The sequence below is a fragment of the Tupaia chinensis genome, unplaced genomic scaffold (genome assembly GCF_000334495.1).
Source record: "Tupaia chinensis unplaced genomic scaffold, TupChi_1.0 Scaffold000045_1, whole genome shotgun sequence".
In the NCBI taxonomy this organism is placed as follows: Eukaryota; Metazoa; Chordata; class Mammalia; order Scandentia; family Tupaiidae; genus Tupaia; species Tupaia belangeri.
The window spans coordinates 8,861,530-8,883,701 of NW_006159501.1; the positions used below are offsets into that span (position 1 = coordinate 8,861,530).

A 22,172-nucleotide genomic window follows, 5' to 3' on the forward strand; every position below is an offset into this window, starting at 1 on the left:
CGCGCCATGGAGAAGACGGAGCTGATCCAGAAGGCCAAGCTGGCCGAGCAGGCCGAGCGCTACGACGACATGGCCACCTGCATGAAGGCTGTGACCGAGCAGGGCGCCGAGCTGTCCAACGAGGAGCGCAACCTGCTGTCGGTGGCCTACAAGAACGTGGTCGGGGGCCGCAGGTCCGCCTGGAGGGTCATCTCGAGCATCGAGCAGAAGACCGACACCTCCGACAAGAAGTTGCAGCTGATTAAGGACTATCGGGAGAAAGTGGAGTCGGAGCTGAGGTCCATCTGCACCACGGTCCTGGTGAGTCCGGGGCGGGCGGCCGGGCCGAGGGAGCGGGCCGGTGTGTGGCGCCTTTCACTGAGGGTCGCCGCCCCCGCTGCGGAGTGGAGGGTTTCGGAGGGTGAGCCTGGGCAGCCTGCAGTTGAGACTGGCTTTTCCAAGGGTAAGTAAAGCCGTCCCCTCCTGCCGGCTTGCCCGCGCGCAGTACAACATCGAGACATGGAATATGTACAGATTTGCAGAAAAGCCGCTTTTAAGCTCTCGCTCTAGGAGGCGGTACTGAGATACACTTTGACCCCTTTAGCCCTAAGGAATCCATTCATAGGCTGCAGGCGGCTGAGAAAGGCACAGGCACCTTGTCCGTACACACCGTAGTAGGTTTTCCTCCCCAGCGTAGTCATGGAACCTGACGTCGAGAATCTGAACAGATACTTCATTTTTCAAGTAGAGCGTCTGTTAAGCATTTCTCTGTTTAAAAAACGGTGGAGGAGGGGAGTCGAGTAGCATGAGAAAGGCACAGCTGACTCTAAAGTACAGAATGTTCTGATAAATTTCAGTGTTCAACGGCATGTCTTTGCTGTGGCATAACCGTGCTTACACTACCGTGTTGAAGTGAATTCGCTTCTGAATAGGCCAAGAAGGCTCTCCCGGTTTTGAACTGTCCAGTCGTAAGAAGGGTGACTGCTGGGTGGAGTTTACCCTTATTGAGAAGAGACCTGGTGGTGTTTTTTTTTTTAGCTTTATCATTGCACAGATCTTTTCATCAGTAAGATAAGCTTTTTTCAATTTAAATACCAGCATTATATCCTAGAGTGTTGTAAAGCCGCACAGTTGTTTCTACAGATAAAGAATAAAACATCTGATCTAGATAAGTGATCTACAAGGAGCCTGATTTTTGACATGTTTGTTGCACATCATATAAGTAGGCTTTGAAAGACCAATTATGCTGAATTAGTTTCCTCCCAGCAAAGGAAATTGGAGAAAAAAATTCCTTTTTCCTTCTCTTCCAGCCTTCTCTCTTTCACCCCATCAGTCTGGTAGAGCAGGGAAAATATTCTCCCCCCCTCATAAAATTCTTTAACATACCTGTTTTTCTAAATCATTAACAGATGATCTGAACAAAATCATGGCTGATGGAAATAACTGGTAAAGGGGCAAAGAAAGCAATTCAGAGTGTGTGCTAGAGAGGAGGGAACTGTTACTGAGATGATTTGTTTTATGAAGGTGAGACTGTTATATTCAGCTCTGTGTTCTTAGCTTTCATTCCCTGCTTGGCAGAGGGAGGCACTTATAAAAGCTTTTTGAACTGGATTGCCTATATTCAAGAAATCTGCTAATTTGAAATCGATGATAGACTTCAGTAGCACATGGTGTTGGTTATCAGGAACTTTGTCATTGGGGGGGGGACGACACACGAGACTCCTGGTAACAGGAATTCTGTTCATGTATTTTATATGATCTCATAGCGTATTTCAGTCTTTTTTGTTCAGTTACTACTTTGCATTTAAGTTACCCTGCAGCAGTTCGGAATTACTACAAGATTTTTCCTGTTCTTCAGCCACTGAGCCAAAGAAATTTGTTTTATTTTATGGCTCTTGTAAATTTTAGTTTAAGTGGAAAAGAGTTTTGCTTAGCTGATAGTGGGTTGAGAGAGGCCAAGTGTAATAAAATAGACCTTTCATAACCATTTCAACAGGAGAGAGCCCCTGAAATTGGGGCACTCTCTTTTTTTAGTACCAGAAGGAAATAGTTGTCTATTTTACCTTGACTAATCTGAGATATCTAGGAATACATAAAATATTTTGTTAGTAAAATAACTTAAGAGCCTAATTGTGGCCAAGCTATAAAAAACATACCCTCGCACTACATATTACTGATTGACAGCTTGCTGTGCGACGCACTGTGCTCAACAGTCCGGAACAAAGCCGAGAACCGTGGAACTGCCCTCCATAACTTAGTGCATAGGAGGACTGTATAGACAGGAATGTTCATTCTCATAAGATGGTTTTTGAGCAAAACGCTATATAGTTTGAAGGGAACAGAAACCCCAGGAAAGGTTTCATAAAGATTGTGGCTTATGGGTGAGCATTGAAGGAGGATGATGTATCGGGTATGAACGTTTCAAGCAGAAGGAACATACAGGATAGCGCTTGTTGGGGTGGGAGGGTGTTTCAGTGTGGCTGGAGCAAGGTATGTATGAATCCATTATAGGAGAAAAGCCTGGAATGGAAGGTAGGAACCATCATTTTTATGAGAGGTCACAGGAAGGGGGTTTTGCTCATGTGGTTGACAATGAGGAGACAGAAGATTTAGAATTATTTTTGAACAGTGTGCTACATCTAGAATTCGTGGTTTGAGTGTGATCTGGACTGATAGACAAATTACTAAAAGACTCGTGAGCAAGAGTTTGATAATTGACAGATTACTGATTTAATAAGAAATCTATCAAAATAATGAGTAAAGAATGAAACCTAAAGATTCTGAACATGTATGCTAAAATGGGATTTTTCTTTCTATGTTGAATAGGAAGGAGATTGTACAGAAAGCAAAGTGAGACTGACTTGGTAATAAAAGAGTAGCGTAAGGACAGCCAGAATTTTGATCCAGAATAGCAAAGATTCTCAGGATCTTCTTTCCCTTTCTTGGAGTAGGTTGGGGTAGAATTTTTTTAGACCATTTATTGAAAATGAATGTAGGGGACAATCCTTAATCACTTTTATAATCACGATATTGAGAAAGGCTAGTGAAATGTGAAAGCAGAAAAAGATGTTAAAATCCAAATGAGTGCTCCCAATAGCAAGGGACGTTAAGAAGGGCAGAGCGGTCAAGACCAAACACTTTGTGGAAATCTAAAAGGAAGAGATTTCAAGTTATCTGTCTATAGGTATAATTTGTAAAACTAGAGGGTTTGATTAAAAATTCTAGGTCTCTCCCATTTCTTATATTTTGGAGCTGGATGGATCTTAGCCATTCTACCTCTGGTCTGACTTCTTCCCACTTCAAAAATGAGTAGTTTAAGTTGCTGTCAACAATACATGAAATGTTGAAAAGCCGATGACTTCAGTTAAATGCTTCAGGAGGAAGTGATGATGCAGAAGTCATTGGTAATCTTATTATGCGTTTGAAGAACGAAGCTGAATTAAAACCCGGACATTGGTTAAACAGCATGTGTAAGATGTTACAGCTCTAGGCAACCAGCAGTTAGCGTAATGGCTATGTCGCTGGACTCCCACGTAGTCGACTGCGGTTCGCGTCCGGGACCCAGTGACTTCACACCGGGCGCATGTGCGTGCATGCCCAAGATCCCGAGAGGAGAATGGAGGAGAAGGGATTGCAGCGTGACCATCTCCTCTGGGGGGTGATTTCTCGCTTTCTGTCTCTATATCTCTCTCTGTCTGTCTGGGATGTGCACGCGCCCTATAGCAAAAACCTCTCAAAAAAAAAAAAAAAAAAGATGTTATAGCTCTAGGACTTGGTTGTCACTTGAAGGGCTAAGCTAAGAAATTAGAGGGTCCTCAAAGCCCTTCTGGGACTTGGAAACAAAGTCTGTCATTTCCAAAGCCATTGACCTTGGAATAAGAACCAGACACTTAGTGTGTACACAAGATAACCTGCCTCAAACACCTTATTACCCGCTCCTGTAGACTGATATTAATAGACTAATTTTGGTAGACTGCTCCAGTATAAAGCATAAACAGTTTCAGAGACTGAAATCTGTATTATGATTTTTAAATAGAAATAATTTAAAACAGCATGTAGAGAATCTATGAAAGTTGTCATGTAAAGATTCTGAAACCTTAATTCAGTAATGTGATTGACTTTATACAGAATAGTCTCTTTAAATGAATATGTTTTTTGCTGGTCATTAGACTGGTAATGTTCTTGTGACTCTTAATGTAATTTTATTGCCAAATGGACAAAGTATTGGCTGTGGCATCATACAGTTTTCAAATCAGTGCTCCATAACCTTGTAGCTTTGTGAGGCCCAGCAGGGTCCCAGCCCGTTTCTTCGTTGCCATAGGGCGGGGGCGCCACCACGCCCCCCACAGTACCTGCCTTTACTTGGCTTATAGTTAGAATAATAGGTAATAAGTGACATGCATACATTAAGCACTGTTTTAAACACTTCACATACTCACTTTGTTCCTATGAGTTGTTTGTAGGATTTGTTTTCTTTTTTAAAGTTGAGGAAGCTGAGGCATAACGTTAGTAATCTGGTCAAGGTTACAAAGCTAGTTAAAATGGTAGGTCAGGGATTTGAATGCAAGTGATTTGACTCCAGGTGAAATGAAACACAGTAGACCCTACTTAAGAGGGACTTCAAAAGTTCGTGGAAGGTGGAAATGAAACATCAATCAACTGGGGGCTGGCAGGTGGCGTGGTGGATAAAAGCGCTGGACTCCCACATGGCTGACCATGGTTCAAGTCCCAAACCTGGCAGCTTGCTTTCTCACTTTCCCTCTCTCTCGCTTTCTCTCTCTCTCTCTCTCACTCTGCCCCTCTCTGGTCAAATTAAAATAAATAAATAAAAGTTAAATAAAATTTAAAAAAATAAAAAGAAAGATCAATCAACTTATTTCTCAACATAAGCTACACCTGCTTCAGTCAGGATACTTGAGTAAGCACTGATACCAGCTAGCCTTTTAGTTCCTCCCTACAGAATTAAGGGACCTAGAAGTTTAACCATGTCAGTGCAGTCTTTTTTACATTATTAACTGGGGGAAAAAATGCATGTCCTTTAAAGTTTTTTCTTTTTTTTTTTTTAAGATCAGGAAACAAAAAGATTTAAGGAAGAGTCATGTTAGGACTGTAAGGTGGATGCCTAATGATTTCTCATCAACACTTGTAAAATTGCCCTTAATTGGTGAGAGGAACCAACAGAGCATTGTCGTGGTGGAAAAGGATGCTGCTGAAGCTTCCCAGGGTATTTTTCTGCTAAAGGTGTAACTAAAAGCACTCTCATCAGAAGCAGATGTTACTGTTCTTTTTTTTTTAGAATTATTTTATTTAACTTTATTTATTATTATTATCATTATTATTTTCCAGTTTGATCAGACAGATACACAGAGAGAGAGAGGAAGTGAGAAAGCAAGCCACCAGGTCCGAGACTTGAACCGTGGTCGACCATGTGGGAGTCCAGCGCCTTTTACCACCATGCCACTTGCCGGCCCCAAGATGTTACTGTTCTTAGTATGCTCCAGAAAGTCAACAAGCCAAATACCTTGAGCCCTCATAAAAGACTCTGGCTATGATCTTTGCTCTTGACCAGCCTGCCTTTGCTTAGGTTGGAACACTTCCCACCTCTTGGGCCATTGCTCTGCTTGTGCTAGTCTTTAGAGTCGTACTGGTAAAGCCATGTGTGTCTTTTGCTTCTTCGAAGAAATGCCACAGGGTCTTGATCCCGCTTGTTTAAAATTCCATCCAGGGGCCACAGGTGGTGTGATGGTTAAGATGCTGGACTCCCACATGGCTGACCATGGTTCGATTCCCAGACCTGGCATGTCTCTCTTTCTTCCTGTCTCTCTCATAAGCACATGTACCCTATAGAAAATTAAAAAATAATAATAATAGTAGATAGGGACCAGCAGATGGTTACGTTGCTGGACTCCCACTTCGTTGACTATGGTTTAAGTCCCAGACTTGGAGGCTTAAAACTTTCTACCAGGTGTGTGCTCAAAATCCCGAGAGGAAAACAGAAGGGATTGTGGCATGGCCAAACCCCCAAGGGTTGATTTCTCACTTTCTTTCTCTCTGTCTCTTGCTGTCTCCAACGAGTGCACACACCCTATGGCAAAAATCTCAAAAAAAAAAAAGTAAATTCCTTTTTTAAAAATTCAGTGGAAAGCTCTGCTCACATCTGCAGCTGGTCTGAGCCCAACAGTTTTGGTACCTATTGAGCACCAATTTGCTCAACTTCATTTTCAGTTAGAACCGCGTAAACTCAACATTTGAGATGTCTGTGGTTACCACCTATTGCTTCTATTGTTGATTGCTGGTCCCCTTCATTTAGGGCACAAGCAAGATTCATTTTTTTCCTGGTAAATTGATGCGGAGGGCCTGCCACCGAGGACATCACCTCCACATCTTAAAAGGATTATCCATTTGTAAGCTCAGAATTCATGTTTTGGTAGGGGCTTTTTTCAGCTGATGTCGGGTCCTTAGTGTCTCAAACTAGGTCCTGTGTAGACGTGTTTTAACAAGTTAGTAGAAGCTTATCTTGGTGCAAGAAAAATTTAATGCATAGATTTTTCAGAAGAGACGTTTTTCACAAACTTGTTGAAGACCCTCCCTCACACAAACACACACCCCACACAGTATGTTACTTAAGACCACAATGTGGGGAACCAGCAGTTAGCGGAATGGCTATGTCGCTGGATTCCCACGTAGTCAACCGCGGTTTGCGTCCCGGACCTGGTGACTTAAAACTCATGCCGGATGCGTGTGCTTGCGTGCCCGCCCAAGATCCCGAGAGGAGAATGGAGGAGAAGGGATTGTGGCGTGACCATCCTCCCTGGGGGGTGATTTCTCACTTTCTGTATCTATGTCTCTCTCTCTCTCTCTGTCTGTCTGGTGAGCACACGCGCCCTATAGCGAAATCCTCTCCAAAAACAAAATAAAAAGACCACAATGTGAATCTCTGTTTTGAGGATTTGTGACCCCCTTTTTTTCCTTCTCTTTAAAGTTTGCTTATTTTTTATGTAAATGAGCGAGAGACAGAACCTCCAACAAAGTCTGGATGATGGCCCACCTCTGGCTTCCAGCCATCCCCAGGTTAGGGCAAGCAGGTGCCTGATGTACTCAGGGAGGTTTCTGGACTTGAGCTGGGAACCTTCCACATGGGATTGCCTCGTAGTGATGTGTTTTGCTGCTGTAAACCGTTTGGTCCCAGAATTTGTGCATTTTTATAAATACAAGATATTAGTGTTTATAACTAGGAAGAGAGGAAGATAACACTGGTAGACAAAACTCCCAGAATCTGATAGTAAACCCTTCCTTATACACCAGATGCTGCAGCAACATGTTATTTATTTATTTAAGAATTATTTTATTTAACTTTATTTACTTCTTTTAATTTGGCCAGAGAGGGACAAAGCAAGAGGAGAAAATGAGAAAGCAAGCCCCCCAGGTTTGGGACTTGAACCATGTTTGCCCATGTAAGAGTCTGATGCCCCTAACTGCCATGCCACCTGCCAGCCCCTACTGCAACATCTGAAAATTCCTTGATTTTAGGGCCAGCCAGATAGTGCGGTGGGGAAGGTGGCCGGACCCCACATGGTTGACTGTGTGATTCGAGTCCTGGACTCTCGACATGAAAAACATTCCAAGCCTGGATGTGTGCATGACCAAAATAACTAGAGAAGAATGGAGGAGGAGGGATTGTGGCGTGGCCATCTCCCATGGGGGGGTGATTTCTTGCTCTCTGTATTTCTCTGTTGAGTGTGTGTGCCCTGTAGCAAGCCATAAAACAAAATCCTTGATTTTTTTTTTCATTGTTCCTTTTGCCTGAGATTGTAAGCTCCTTAAACCCCAGAGTGTTTATGGAAGAGTGCAGTTGAATGGAATATTAATAACTAACATTTCAGTGTTTCTCAGCCAGGCTGATTTTACCCATTTCCTGTCCCCTGGGAGAATTTAGCACATCTGGAGACATTTTTTTGGATGTCTAAATTTGGGAGGGAATGGGTACCACTAACATCTAATGAGTCAGAATGGCTGCTGTGCATCACAGTACAATGCACAGGACAGTCCTCTCTGCTCCCAGGACAAAGAATTACCGAGCTCAGAGTGCCAGTAATGCCAGGATTGAGGAACTCTGGGAGAGAACAGAAGTAAAATGTGCTGTATTAAGTGGCACTGAATTGGGGCCAACTCCATGACACAGTGGTGACGCACTGCTCAGTGGAAGCCAGATCCCACATGGCAGCTGCAATACTGATCCCCTGCCTGATCAGCCTGAAACATACTGGGCATCTGCACAGGTGCCCAAGATCCAGTAGGCTGGAAGACAGGAGGAAGGGAATTAACAGCTGGACCAGACCTTGCAGAAGGTACTTCTCTCTCATATACATACATGCACACCCTCCATCATGAATAAAGAACAGCTGGACCAGACCTTGCAGAAGGTACTTCTCTCTCATATACATACATGCACACCCTCCATCATGAATAAAGAACAGCTGGACCAGACCTTGCAGAAGGTACTTTTCTCTCATACACATACATGCATACCCTCCGTCATGAATAAAGAACTAAAGAACTAGAAATTGTATCATACCTGCCATTTGGGTTCTTGCATCTGACTGAACAGTTTACCTAAACTTGTAATTTTTCTTTTCTTTCTGGAGAGTTTTTTTTTTTTTTTTTTTTTTTTTTTTTTGGCTTATGGGGCCCTCGGCCTACCAAAAAGACCGTGAGAAATCACCCCCCCCCAAGGGTGATGGCCATGCCACAATTCCTTCTCCATTATCCTCTTGGGATCTTGGGCATATGTGCACAGGCGCCTGGCGTGAGTTTAAGCCACCAGGTCCGGGACTTGGAACTGCAGTCGACTACATGCGAGTCCAGCCACATAACCATTATGCCAACTGTTGGTCCCAACTTGTAATATTTTTGTCACTACTGTGTATATGCTATTTAATTTTAAAGTGTACCTTAGGAACTTAGTGGGTCCTGGACTTTCAAAGTACCACTCCCCAGTTGCCGCTAAAGCCCTGAGATTTGTTTTAAAACCTTAACACAGAGAACCAGAAGAAGGGTGTGATGGTTACGTCACTGGACTCCCATGTAGTTGACCGCAGTTCGAGTCTCAGACGCAGCAACTTCAGACTCACACCAGGTGCGTGTGTGCCCAAAATCCCAAGAGGAGAATGGAGGAGAAGGGATTATAGCTTGGCTATCCCCCCGGGGGTGATTTCTTGCTTTCTATCTCTCTGTCTCTCTTGTGAGCACATGCATGCTATAGGGAAAAAACAAAACAAAACAAAACTCTTAAAAAAATAAAAGGGAAAAAAAGGCTAACTAGAATAAATAGTGAAATCTATTAGGAAGAAGCAGTGAAAACTGGTAAACAGCAAATATTTCTTCCTTTATAACTGCCATTGATAGCTTGACTTACGTAGTTCAGTCCAGACTTTTAACCCTGTGGTGTGTATTGGATGTTCCATGATTTTACTAATAGTCTGTTGGCCATTTAAATTATGTTTCTCCATATATAAACAACATTGGGAAGAACATTCTTCTTGCATGCCTTAGGTTAAGTTTTTGGTTAAGGTTTTAGAGAGAACAAAGATCTGGTGACCAGAAGGATGAAAGTGTTAAACTCCATGTTGAGTGTTGGGTATAATGAGGCCTACTGTATTAGGATTCTCCAGAGACAGAACCAACAGGATGGTGCATGGGTGGGTGGATGAGAGGGGATTCATGAGGGGGATTGGCTCACATATCCCTATTATGATAGTCTGAAACTGGAGGCCTGGGGACATTGATAGCGTGACTCAGTCCAAGTCTGATGTCTTCAGAACCAGGGAATCTGATGGTGCAAATCTGTCTGAAACCAAGAGTCTGGAATTCTGATGTCTAAGGCGGGAGATCAGTTATCTCAGCTCCTGGAGAGAGACCAGTTGGCCTTTTGTTTCTGTTCTTTTTCTGTTTCTGTCTTTCTGTGGGCCCTCAGCTCATTGAAAGGTGCTTGTCCACGTTGAGGATAGAGCATCTCCACTTTGTTCACTCAGACTCACGTGCTAATCTCTTCCAGACATGCCAAAAAAAAAAAAAAAAAAAAAAGTAGTTCTCTAGGTATGACTTAGGTACAATCAGGCTGACATCTAAAATTAACCATCATAACTACTGTGATTCTCTCAAAGAGCTAATTACTGGAACTGATTTTTCTGAATCTTGTTTATAGTTTTCATGGTACCATAACATGGAATTAATTAATTCATGGTAACTGACAGTTTGGAAATCTGCTTAATTACATTGATGTTTCTTTATGATATTTATCATCTAGACCAATTTTTATATTTAGCACTTGTTCTTTCAAAGTAAAACAAAATATCCTTGGGTTTGCATCATCGACTTTTCCGTGTATCGTAGGGGATGTTACTTAAAAGATGTGAAGAGAAGAAGGATGGTGGTTCATCTACTGCTTTATACTTAATTCGTTGGTAAATCAGTGGTTATGGTTTCATGAGTATTTCATGATAAATAATCATTACACTCGAAAGCGTTGTCTGTATGTGGAATGTAAAGAAAATGATACTGGTAATATTTAGGACTTCAGCATTACATAATGGTTATGTTGCTGGACTCCCACATAGTCAACCATGGTTCAAGTCTGGACTGAGAGGCTTAACTCACACCAGGTACGTGTGAGTGAGTGCCCAAAATCCCCAGAGAGTGGAGAAGGGCTGCGTGCATGCACGTGTGTGTGTATACACACACACCGGGGTGATTTCTCCTTTCTTTGTCTCTGTCTTTCCAGAAAGTACATGTGCCCTCTAGCAAAAACCACTGTTAAAAAATATATATTTAGTACTTTAGAATAATGGGTATAGTTGAAATAAGAGACTGAATTAATATAGTTATATTTGGCTTTAAAGCAAATTATTGTATTCTTTAAATTTTTCTATAATTAAAAAGAGTTTCCCCCCCTAAAAATTCCACTCCTAGATAATTATATTTACACAGAGGTATGAACACATAGTTCTAGAAAAAGACCTGTACAAAAGTGTCCATAGCAGTTTTATTGTAAGTGCAGAAAACTGGAAACAGTCCCTTAATAAGAAAGTGGATAAACATTGTGGTATCTTCATAAATGAATAAAAGCAGTTTCCAACTTAAGGTGGTCAATTTAGGATTTTTTTTTTTTTTTTTACTTTACAATGAATGATACAAAAGTGATTCTTCCTGAATAGCATCCATACTTTGAGTACCTGTACCACCATTCTGTTTCAGTACAGTATTTAATAAATTACATAGGACAGCTAGCACCTTGTTATAAAGTCAGCTTTGTGGGGCTCAGAAATGGCATGGTGGTTGGGGTGCTGGGCTCCCATGTGGCCGCCAGCAGTTTGAGTCCCAGATCTGGCAGCTTACTTTCTCATCTTCCCTCTCTTTCTCTCTCTGGCAAATGAAAATAATAATAATAAAAATGAAATTCTTTTTTTTTTTTAAAGTAGGCCTCGTGTGTGATGACTGCTCAACTGTAGGCTAATGTCACCGTTCTGAGCACATTTAAGGCAGGCTAGGCTAAGCAATGTTTAATAGGTTAGATGTATTAAGTCTATTTTTCTTTTGCTTAATTTGAATTTATAATGAGTTTAGAGTAAAAAGGAACAGACTACAGACATGTGTTGTAATATGGATGAACTTCAGAAGCATACCAAATGAAAAATTTTTTGCATATAGAGATACATAGTATGTGATTCCGTTACACATAGTTGAGAACAAGCAATGCTAGTTTATAATGGAAAAAAAAAAACATTAGTGGCCACTGAGGGCAGTAGAAGCAGAGGACTTTCTGGGATGATTGTAATGTTCTTCATGTTGATAGGGTTTGATGTTACATAGATATATGCGTTTGTCAAAACCAGCAAGTGTGCACCTACATTTGTACATTTCATTTCATTGTATGTAAATTTTGCTTCAGAAGAAGAAAAGTTAGTCATGTGTGTGCCTCCATTTTACATAAAAATTAATGGCAATGTATGATACATGATAAAGCAAGTATGGTAAAAGATTTAAAAAAATTTTTTAGAGAGATTTTCGCTATAGGGTACATGTGCTCACCAGAGGGACAGAGAAAGTGAGAAATCACCTCCGGAGGGAATGACCATGCCATAATCCCTTCTCCTCCACTCTTTTGGGATTTTGGTCAGGCACACACACGCTTCTCATGTGAGTTTTTCAAGCCACTGGGTGTGGGAATCGAACCATAGTCAACCATGTGGGAGTCCAGCAACATAACCATTAATGCCATCTGGTGGTCCCTAAGTATGGTAAAAGATTAATAGTAGGATCTAGGGGATGACTATATGGATGTCCTCTGTAAGTGTTGGTTGCCATGTATTAGAATATTCTACATCTGCGGTTGGATGTCTTTAATACTAGTGTACCTGTGTCTTGTCCTCAACATATTCGAGAATATCACTGCAACAACTTAGGAAACATGACTGATAGACTGGTACTTCCTATGTGTGACATAGTAACTTCTTTTTTTGGAGAGGTTTTTTGCAATAGGGCATGTGCCTTTGCCAGAAAGACAGAGATAGAGATAGATAGGGAGAGAGAGAGAGAAAGAGAGAGAGACAGAAAGTGAGAAATCACCCCCCAGGGGGATGGCCACACTGCAATTCCTTCTCCTCTATTCTCCTATCAGGAGCTTGGGAACGCACGCACATGCGTCCAGTGTGAGTTTAAGCCACTGGGTCCGGGACTTGAACCGTGTCCGACTACGTGGGAGTCCAGCAACATAGCTGTTACGCCAACTGCTGGTCCCGATGTGTCCACACTTTGAAAACTTGCTGTAAGGGAATTTCATTACCGTGATGGGCGATTGAGCACTTTTTTTTTTTAATTAGATTTTTTTGTTTTTGCTATAGGGCACTTGTGCCCGCCAGAGAGAGAAAGGGAGAGAGGAAAAATGAGAAATCGTCCCTCAGGATGGCCACACCCCACTCCCTTTATTCTCCTCTTGATATTTTGGGCACACATGCACATATGCCCAGTGTGATTTTCAAGCCACTGGGTCTGGGACTTGAATTATGGTCAGCCATGTGGGAATCCAGAGCCTTAACTACCATGCCACCTGCTAGCCCCAAGCACTTTAAAAAAAATTTTTTTTTTTAAATTTTGGGGAGAAGTTTTTGCTATGGGGCGTGTGCGCTTGCCAGAAAGAGACTGAGAGAAAGCGAGAAATCACCCCCGGGGTGGGGGATGGTCACGCCGCAATCCCTTCTCCTCCATTCTCCTCTCGGGATCTTGGGCACACATGCACATGCGCCCGGCGTGAGTTTTAAGCCACCAGGTCCGGGACACGAACTGTGGTCGATTACATGGGAGTCCAGCCACATAGCCATTACGCTAACTGCTGGTCCCCAAGCACTTTCTTTTTTTGAGTATTTGTTATGTGATGATAATGAAATGTGTAAAACCATCCCATCTTTCTCATTTTCCAGTCTTTCTACCTGCCATGTTATCCTAGTAATACAGGTTTGGAGACCAGAGAAATTAGATATGATAATGAGAACTAGGATGTGGGAATGCCTTCTGCTTCCTCACGGTGAGAATGGTAATGAGAGGTTAACGTTCTCTTCACTCCCCCTCTCCCAATAGCCAACCGAAAAGCCCACTTAGTATGTTCAAATATGCGGTTAATGTTGTTTGGAGCTGGTTACATTTAGGTTTGAAAATTATACAGCTTTTAGAGGCAAATTAGCTGTTAGCCAGCCTTGATCTGTTTTATTTTGTTGATTTTTATTATTGCAGAGGAAGCATGCACATTCACAAGAGCGAACCCCTCACAAAGCCTGAGGACGTCCCTTTTTCCTCTCAATCTCCATCTTTTCAGAATTCTGGGCATATATGATCACTGTGGGGCTGGGACTCAAACCCAGGTTGGTGATGTAGAATCTGGCGTCCTCTGTGTAGTGCCTAACTGCTGTGTTGTGGGACTGGCCTGATCCAAGCATTTATCAGTGAAACTAGTCTTTCACGCTGGCCTTGACTGTCCGTTTAACATCTTTTCTCTTAAGATGAGCAGTATTCCATGATCGCTTTGTCTTCTGAATCTTACGCTCCAGGTGGGTTTGGCATACTGTGTTATTAAAGTGTGTCCTATGAGGGAGCTTTAGTTTACTTTGATTGTTGAACATTCCCCTTCCCCTGGCACATTTGCCGTAGACTTGACTTAGAGAAATGGAGTAATTATGGTGCAGGTGGTGAGCCCTCATGATGATACAAGGACTTTGTAAATTTAATATAGTTTTCTTTCTTGAAAGACATACATTGTCAGGGTGATTGTAGGAAATAATATGGTGGAAAAGTCTGGGAAAATGCTTTAAAACCATAAACTAGAGTGGTCTTCAGGTTAGTCTTTTTACTGCCCAAATTAAATCTTATTGGTGTTTCTTATCTAGAATTAGTACTCCCATTTTCTCTCTTTTACTCATTCTCCCAAAAAGACATTACTTGAACACAGATCAGAGAATTTTTTAACTTAGAAACTACAGTACTGGGGCTAGCAGGTGGCATAGTGGTTACGGGTTTTGGACTCTCACGTGGCCAATAGTAGTTTGAATCCTGGACCTGGCGACTTGCTTTCTCACTTTCCCTCTCTCACGCTCGCTCTGTCCTTCTGTGGTCAAGTTAAATTAAATAAGTAAGTAAGTAAGTAAAGTTACATAATTCTTTAAAAAAAAAAAACAAACTATACTACTAGTTTGACCTGTAGTTTAGCCTGGTACTTTATAGGGTTATTCAGGGATATACTTTTTATTCTTTCTTTTTCCTTTCTTTTAGTTTATCTGTTTCTTTTATAAGAAAGAGATATAGAAAGAGCATCCACAACAGGGCCCTGACTCACAGCCTTAGCCAGGCATGGGTCATGGGCGTGGGCTTGCCCAGTGTATGCAAGACAGTCTCTAAACACGAGCTCAGAACCTTCCCTGTGGATCAGCAAGCACAGTGTTGCATTTTACCTCTCTCCAACCTGGGAATGTAGTTTTTAGGCTTCAGTGATCATGTTTCCCTCGAGATTCTGATGGACTAATGAAGAGGTTAGGAAGGTCCCAGTGGGTGTTTATGTCAGAAAATACTCTGAGTATTTGGGGCCTGATTTAGAATTCAAGTATTTGTGGTTTTCTGTTTGTTTTTCATTTTTTGCTATAAGGTGCATATGCTCACAAGAGAGGAAAAGGTGGGGGAGGAAGTGAGAGATCTCCCCTGGGGGGGATGGCCACACCACACATGGTCCACCATGGTCCCTTTTCTGTTTTCCTCTCAGGATTTTGGGTATGTATGCACTTGGCATATTTCTCAAGATTCTGGGTCTGGGTCTCAAAATCTGCACAGTCAGCCATGTGGGATCTAGCAGCCTTAACCACCAGGCCTGGGCTAGCTAGCTTCCCACCACCACCCTCCCACCATTGTTTTTTGTTTTTTAAGAGAGATTTCTGCTATCAGGCACATGAACTTGCCAGAGACAGAGAAAGAGAGACAGAAAGTGAGAAATCATCCCCTTGGGGGGGATGGCCACACCACAATCTATTTTTCTCCAATTTCCTCTCGGATTTTGGGCATGCAAGCACATGTGCCGGGCGTGAGTTTTAACCTACCAGGTTCAAGACTCAGAACTGTGGTTGACTACATGGGAGTCTGGCAATGTAACCACTATGCCATCTGCTGGTTTCAGGAGAGTGGAGAAGGGATTGCAGCATGGCCATCCCCTCTGGGGGGCGTGATTTCTTACTTTCCTTCTCACTGTCTCTCTGTCTCTCTATTGAGTACACTCGTCCTATGGTAAAAAACCATTTATTTATTTATTTTACTATAGGGCATGTGCACTCTCCAGAAAAGAGAAAGAGAAGTCACCGCCAAGGGAGTATGGCTATGCCACAGTCCCATTTCCTCCATTCTGTCAGGATTTTGGGCATGCATGCACATGTGCCTGATGTGTTCAGGTATTTGGTTCATTGCAAAATGGAAGAACTGATTATTCTATTAATACAGCTGTGTTGTGTGAAAATTAGTTTTTACAAAATTTAACTTTTAATATATTTCTGAAAAATTTTATATAACATTTAAACATCTAAGGACTAACATTTGCCAAAGGAAATGTCACATGTTAAAGTGATTCTACTAAAAAGTACTGCTAGGAGGGACCAGCAGTTAGCGTAATGGCTATGTTGCTGGACTCCCACGTAGTCGACCGCGGTTTGCGTCCCGGACCTGATGGCTTAAAACTCATGCCGGGCATGTGTGCATGCCCAAGATCCTGGAGAGGAGAAGGGATTGTGGCGTGGCCATTCCCCTGGGGGATGATTTCTCACTTTCTGTCTGTCTGTCTGGCAAGCACACGTGCCCTATAGCAAAAACCTCTTAAAAAAAAAAAAAGTACTGCTGGGGGCCAGGTGGCGGCAGGTAGTAATTCAACTGGACTTTGGGAACGTCCTGGGTTTTTGTGTTCCAGTGCTCCCCTGAGCAAATTGGGACATGTATGCCCATGATCTGAGCGGGCTGAAACCAAGAGTAGATTGTAACTAGAAGACCTTTTTGGGGTGCCTCCCTGCCTCTTTGTCTCTGAAGAAATAAAAATAAACTTATATAAATTTTTTTTTTAATTACTGATGTTTCCTGGAAATTTCCATTTCCTCTTTTCTCAAACCTGCCTAAGGTATTTGGGGATAGGAAATCTTGAGAACCATCTAATTAAGAGAAAAGCTCAAGAGAGTAACAACTTTAGGAACCATCGGTTGGCGTAATGGCTGTGTCACTGGACTCCAATGTAGTGTCCCAGACTCGGTGGCTTAAACTCAGGCCGGACGCGCATGTGTGCGTGCCTAAGATCCCAAGAGGAGAATGGAGGAGAAGGGATTGCGGCTTGGCCATTCCGGGGGGTGATTTCTCGCTTTCTGTCTCTCTTTATGGTGAGCACATGGACCCTATAGCAAAAACCTCTCCAAAAAAAAAAAAAAGAAAGTAACGGCTTTAATAGATTAGGGAGAGTGAGAGGAGTGTACAGTGATGAGACTCCATCGCTAAATTGAAGGTTTAGGAAAATGTTGAAATAGTATTTACTTGTCCAGTTCATTTCTTTTGTTCTCCATTTGCATTTGATTTATGTTTTACAGAGATAAGGCTTTATCAGGAAAATTGTGTTTTTGTATTATCTTATTTTTCATTGTAGAGTTTTAGTTTCATATTTAGTTAGTACAAGTAAGCTGGTGCAGTTTGAATGACGAAGCAGTTGGGAGATGAGGCTATACTGTCTTTTTATGTCAGCTATATATTTGGAAAGGAAAAGGAAAGACCTGTGAAATTTTTCAGTTACCGGAAAATATTTAGTGATTTAGTTTTGCCTAAAACAGGTTTGTGAGATTAAATGGACTGGCAGGTGTTTATAAAGCTATTTCAGCTACTGATAAAACTAGTTTCTTTTTAACATTTTTTTTTCCTAGAGGTTCTTTAGCGTGTGTGCTCGTTGGAGAGACAGACGGACAGATACAGTTAGGGTAAAGTGAGAAATTATTCCCCTTCCCCCCTAGGCAGGGGCGGATAATTTAGCCCATGGTGGGAGGATGGCCATGCCACAATCCTTTCTCCTGGGATTTTGGACACACATGTGCCCAACATGATTTTGAAGCAACTGGGTCTGGGACTCCAACAGTGGTCGGCCATGCAGGAGTCCAGCAATGTACCTGCTACTCCATCTGCTGGCCCCATAACTTAATTTTTTTAAAAAAAATTTTCTCCAGAGATATAGTCTTAACTCTTTTGAACATTATTCAGAGTCTTGGAGTTTTAGACAATATAATTCTACAAGTCATGCATATTAGACAGGGAAAAATCCCAGGGAGTAGCAAATAAGCAAAAGCACTTTACAAACTGTCATCCATCATTCTTTCAGTTTGTAAATGTAGCACAGATGTTAACTATTGTAATACCAAATTTTCCACATATGGGAATTGTTTTTCCAGCTTTTAAATTTTATATTAGGATATCAAAAGTGGCATAGTCAGCCTTTAAATCTGTTGTGTCTTTGACGGACCTTCTAAGGGTTAAGAGAGAGTGCCCACACCGCTTATGCAAGAGGAGAAGGGATGGAGAGAGGTTTTTGATAGGGCCTCGCCTTTTTACCTTGCTTACTCTCCGCTCTGTAAGAAAGTGTGGTGTTTATGTAGTAGTTTGTTTCTAACCCTGGTAATGAGACTCAGTTCTTTGTTTGGAGTTTACCAGACAATTTAATGTCCTAAATTTCTTTTGTGACTTCCCCCGAAAGAAATGGCAACCCATCCAGATACAGATTGGTACACTGTGAGGGTAGGTAGGAATAAGCACCTCATCTATTTCCCTCTGTATACTACTAAGCACTGCTTTATTTTCCAAGGAGTAGTTCATTTCAATATAATTAGTAGCCTTCATAAATTTGTTTTTTCTTTCTGATAGTACTTTTGTGGGTGCCAGAGAGAAAGGGAGAGGAGGAGAGAGGGAGATGGGCACCCTCCGCAGGGTCCGATTGCAGCATAATCCCCTTCCTCCAGTCTTCCTCCCTTTGGGCACATGTGCCTGGGATGTTTCAGATTGATCATGCTGGGAATCAAACTAGTCACTAGTGGGATCCAGCTTCTCAAGAGCAACACATGCTATGCCATGGAGCTGGCCCTCTGTAGAAGTTTAGTTGCAAATGCAAAATGGTTTTTTGACCATAACCTTTTGCTTCTGTTAACCTTGTTCCTCTCTTCATACCCTGTAACAGACTAGACGCAGAAAGATGCCGGATGTAATGTTGTACTGCAGAGATAATGGCATGGGTTGGCAATAGATGAGAAAATAAGCCCATAGAAGATGACAGCAGTTAGTGTAATAGCTATGTTGCTGGACTCCCATGTAGTCGACCACGGTTCGAGTCCCGAACCTGGAGTCTTAAACATGCTGGGCACGTGTGCCTGTGTGCGTGCCCAAGATCCCGAGAGGAGAATGGAGGAGAAGAGATTGTGGCGTGACCATTCCCCCTGGGGGGCGATTTCTTGCTTTCTGTCTCTCTGTCTCTGTCTCTCTGGTAAGTGCATGTGCCCTATAGCAAAAATCTCTCAAAAATATAGAAAGATGACACCATTTCTCTAATGCAGTAGTGGCTTAATTCAGTTTGTCATAGACTTATAAAAGACAAAGTTCAAGTAAAAGTACAATGGCGTCCTTGCTACTTGAAGCCATTTTCTATCTTTAGTAATCTTCCTAGGATATAGCAAAATTTGGCCCACATGTACCAAGCTAGCACGGCAGTTTTGACCTATTTTTAATTAGTGGAACATCTTTGTGTTATCAAGATGCCTGTCCAGTTTAATTACTTATACGTAAACTACAGTTTGACTTTCTTGTTCTCCCTGCCTTTAAGGAAAACTTCATTTATCCTTTCCTTTGCAACTTAGTGGCTAAAATAGCTTCTGGATACTAATAAAGTGCAAATTTCTGGGTTTTTTTTTTTTTTTTTGAGAGTTTTTTTGCTATAGGGCGCATGCGCTTGTCAGACAGAGACATAGAGACAGAAAGCGAGAAATCACCCCCCAGGGGGGATGGTTATGCCACAATCCCTTCTCCTCCATTCTCCTCTCAGGATCTTGGGCACGCACGCATGCACACGCGCCCGGTGTGAATTTTAAGCCACCAGGTCCGGGACGCGAATCGCGGTCGACTACGCGGGAGTCCAGTGACACAGCCATTATGCTAACTGCTGGTTTCCCAAGTGCAAATTTCTTAAGGGAAATAAAGTTTGGTATTTACCTTGATTTTTTTTTTTTTTCTTTTTCCTCTGTGGTGTTCCTGTATGTGCAATTGTTTTTAATGCAGGTTGACAGATCTGGAAGATAGCCTTTTTTTTTAATGGTAGTTCACGAGAAGGGGAGGGAGGGAGAAGTGCCGTGGACAGTCTTACCACATGCAGTCCTCTTACTTTACTTGGGGCTGACCTGGTGATCCAAAGCCATGGCTGGCCATGTGGCTTCCAGCTCTGCAGTCCAGGATACTACAGACTGCTCCACGTGGTCTGGGCCTGGAACGTGCTGTTAGTGTCACCAGTGCACGTATTGAACTGTCCTTGTAAACCTCATATCTTGGGAATCTTGGAGCAGAAGCCATGGCCTTTTTTTTTCTCCTTTCCATAGGGTGTGTGTACTTGCCACACAGCAGAGACAAAGAGGAAATATCCCCTAATGGGCTGTTCTCATGCCACAGTCCCGTCTCCATTTCTGCCTCCTGTTGGGATTAGCGCACACACACGAATGTGACAAGTGTTTTTCAAGTCTTTGGGGCTGGGATTCACGCTTTGGTTGGCCTCGTGGGACTTAGCTCCCTTAACGCATGAGGCTGGTCCAGTGTAGCATTTTACATTGTAGTTACGGTGACTCAATAGTCAGCTGCTAAAATTTGAGGATATGACTGACAGAGACTAAGTATTTTATTTACTTCTAATGCTATCTGGAATTGGTTCAGCTGTTTTTAATGAACTGAAGAGAAGGTGTTTGATCTTGTTGAATAACTGGCACGTTGCAGTTCGTGCATAGCCTTACTCTGTTGCCCCATGGCTTGTCAGGCCGTATTCTCTATTACGTGTTTGAATGGTAGCTGAGTTAAAAGGCAAGTGGATTCTTTTTTTAAGTGGCCAATATTATGCCCATTAAAGGACCGTCCCTCCCCCCACAAGGCACCACAGTGCTGTAGCAGATGTTGATGGCATTACTACTGTAATTTTGCCTGGGTCATGGGATGGTGGTGGCTAGAAATCTTGTGCATCAGGAGAAAGGGTCTAGGAATATTTGGATCAAAGAGATAGAAACAATGCTTTCTCTTTTTTTATTGAGCCCTGGATTCTCTTTTATCTGCTTCCTCCCCTTCTCCTTTGCCTGCTTATTCTGTGAGTTTTAGTTGCCGTTTGTGTGTATGTGTGTCCACAAAATAATTAACCCCATGATTGCAAGGACTATTCTTTGGCTTATTTTTACTTTCAATGTAAGTGCATTGGTACCCCTCTGGGGCTGAGGTTTGTGTTCATTCTTACGGGCAGCCCTCTGGGGCTGAGTTTCCTGTTCTCGCTGGTACCTCTCTGGGGCTGAGGTTTGTGTTAATTCTCTGATATCATGATGGCAACTCATGTCCCATATTAGATTGACAAATACTCTAGCTAGTATTTGTTTTAAATCTTTTGTTACTATTAGAATTAACTTTCGGGCTGGCAACAGGCGTGGTGATTAAAGGTGTTGGGTTCCCACATGGCCATCTGCAGTTTGAGTCCTGGACCTGGTAGCTTGCTTTCTCACTTTCTCTTTTTCTGCCACTTTTTGGTCAATTTGAAATAAACAGATGCATAAATAAATAAAATTAAATTAAATAATTCTTTTAAAAAATTTTCAAGCTTGAACTATTTATACAACATATTTTCTAACCTATACAAGTACTGATGTTAATTTCCTTTCTCAGAAAGACATATTCACATCAATGAATGCACCGGAATTGCATGGATTTTAGTAAGTACAAATTAGAGCGATGAAGACCAAAGAGCACCTTTTCAGTGATTTTTCCTTTTTAAATTAGGATAAGGAATAGATTTGTTTGGTAGGAACCTAGGGAAGTAAAAGAGTAGTGTTCGTTTAGGTCTAGGATTTGTTCTCTTAGTCTTTGGACTCAAGATCTAATTTGTTGGTATGTTGAGGGGAGCTGCAAGAATGATAACTTAGCAAAGAGCCATGATCTAACCATATTTATTGCTTGTAGGCAAGTTTACTGGACAACCCAGATTGGCATTAGAGGGCTACTTGGGGGCTGTCAACAGGGGCTGTAGTCGGATGACCTTAGTGACTGGTTCCTTCAGCACCACTGCAGTCAGCCTTTGGAGAGCTGCCTCGCTTCACTGTTAGGAAAACTGTGCTCTGGAACCCAACTACCCTCTTTCCTGAGTAGCTGAAGATACTGCCAGGGTTAGCTTCCCCACCCCATACCTGCTGTCCTCCCAGCGTGCTATATAGAAGATGCTTACGTGTTTTGCTTTGTAGACTGCCACTTCCGTGGGCACCCAGTGCTGCAGGAGTGGTAACTGTTGATGAGGCTAGTGCTTCCTAACCATTTTGTGTGATAGCACACAGGGAGCGACCTGTGTGGCACATCAGGGTAAACGGGTTTCTAGC

The 22,172-nt window shown here is 42.3% G+C and overlaps 1 protein-coding gene across 1 annotated transcript in view; it reads left to right on the top strand.

The window, feature by feature from the left end:
* The first annotated feature begins 6 nt into the window (after positions 1–6).
* The window catches only part of YWHAQ (tyrosine 3-monooxygenase/tryptophan 5-monooxygenase activation protein theta), a 56,980-nt gene continuing 34,814 nt past the window's right edge, over positions 7–22,172 (top strand). The window contains exon 1 of the mRNA XM_006140833.3: positions 7–300. Coding sequence (XP_006140895.1) covers positions 7–300 — 294 coding nt within the window. The remainder of the gene's footprint in view (positions 301–22,172) is intronic.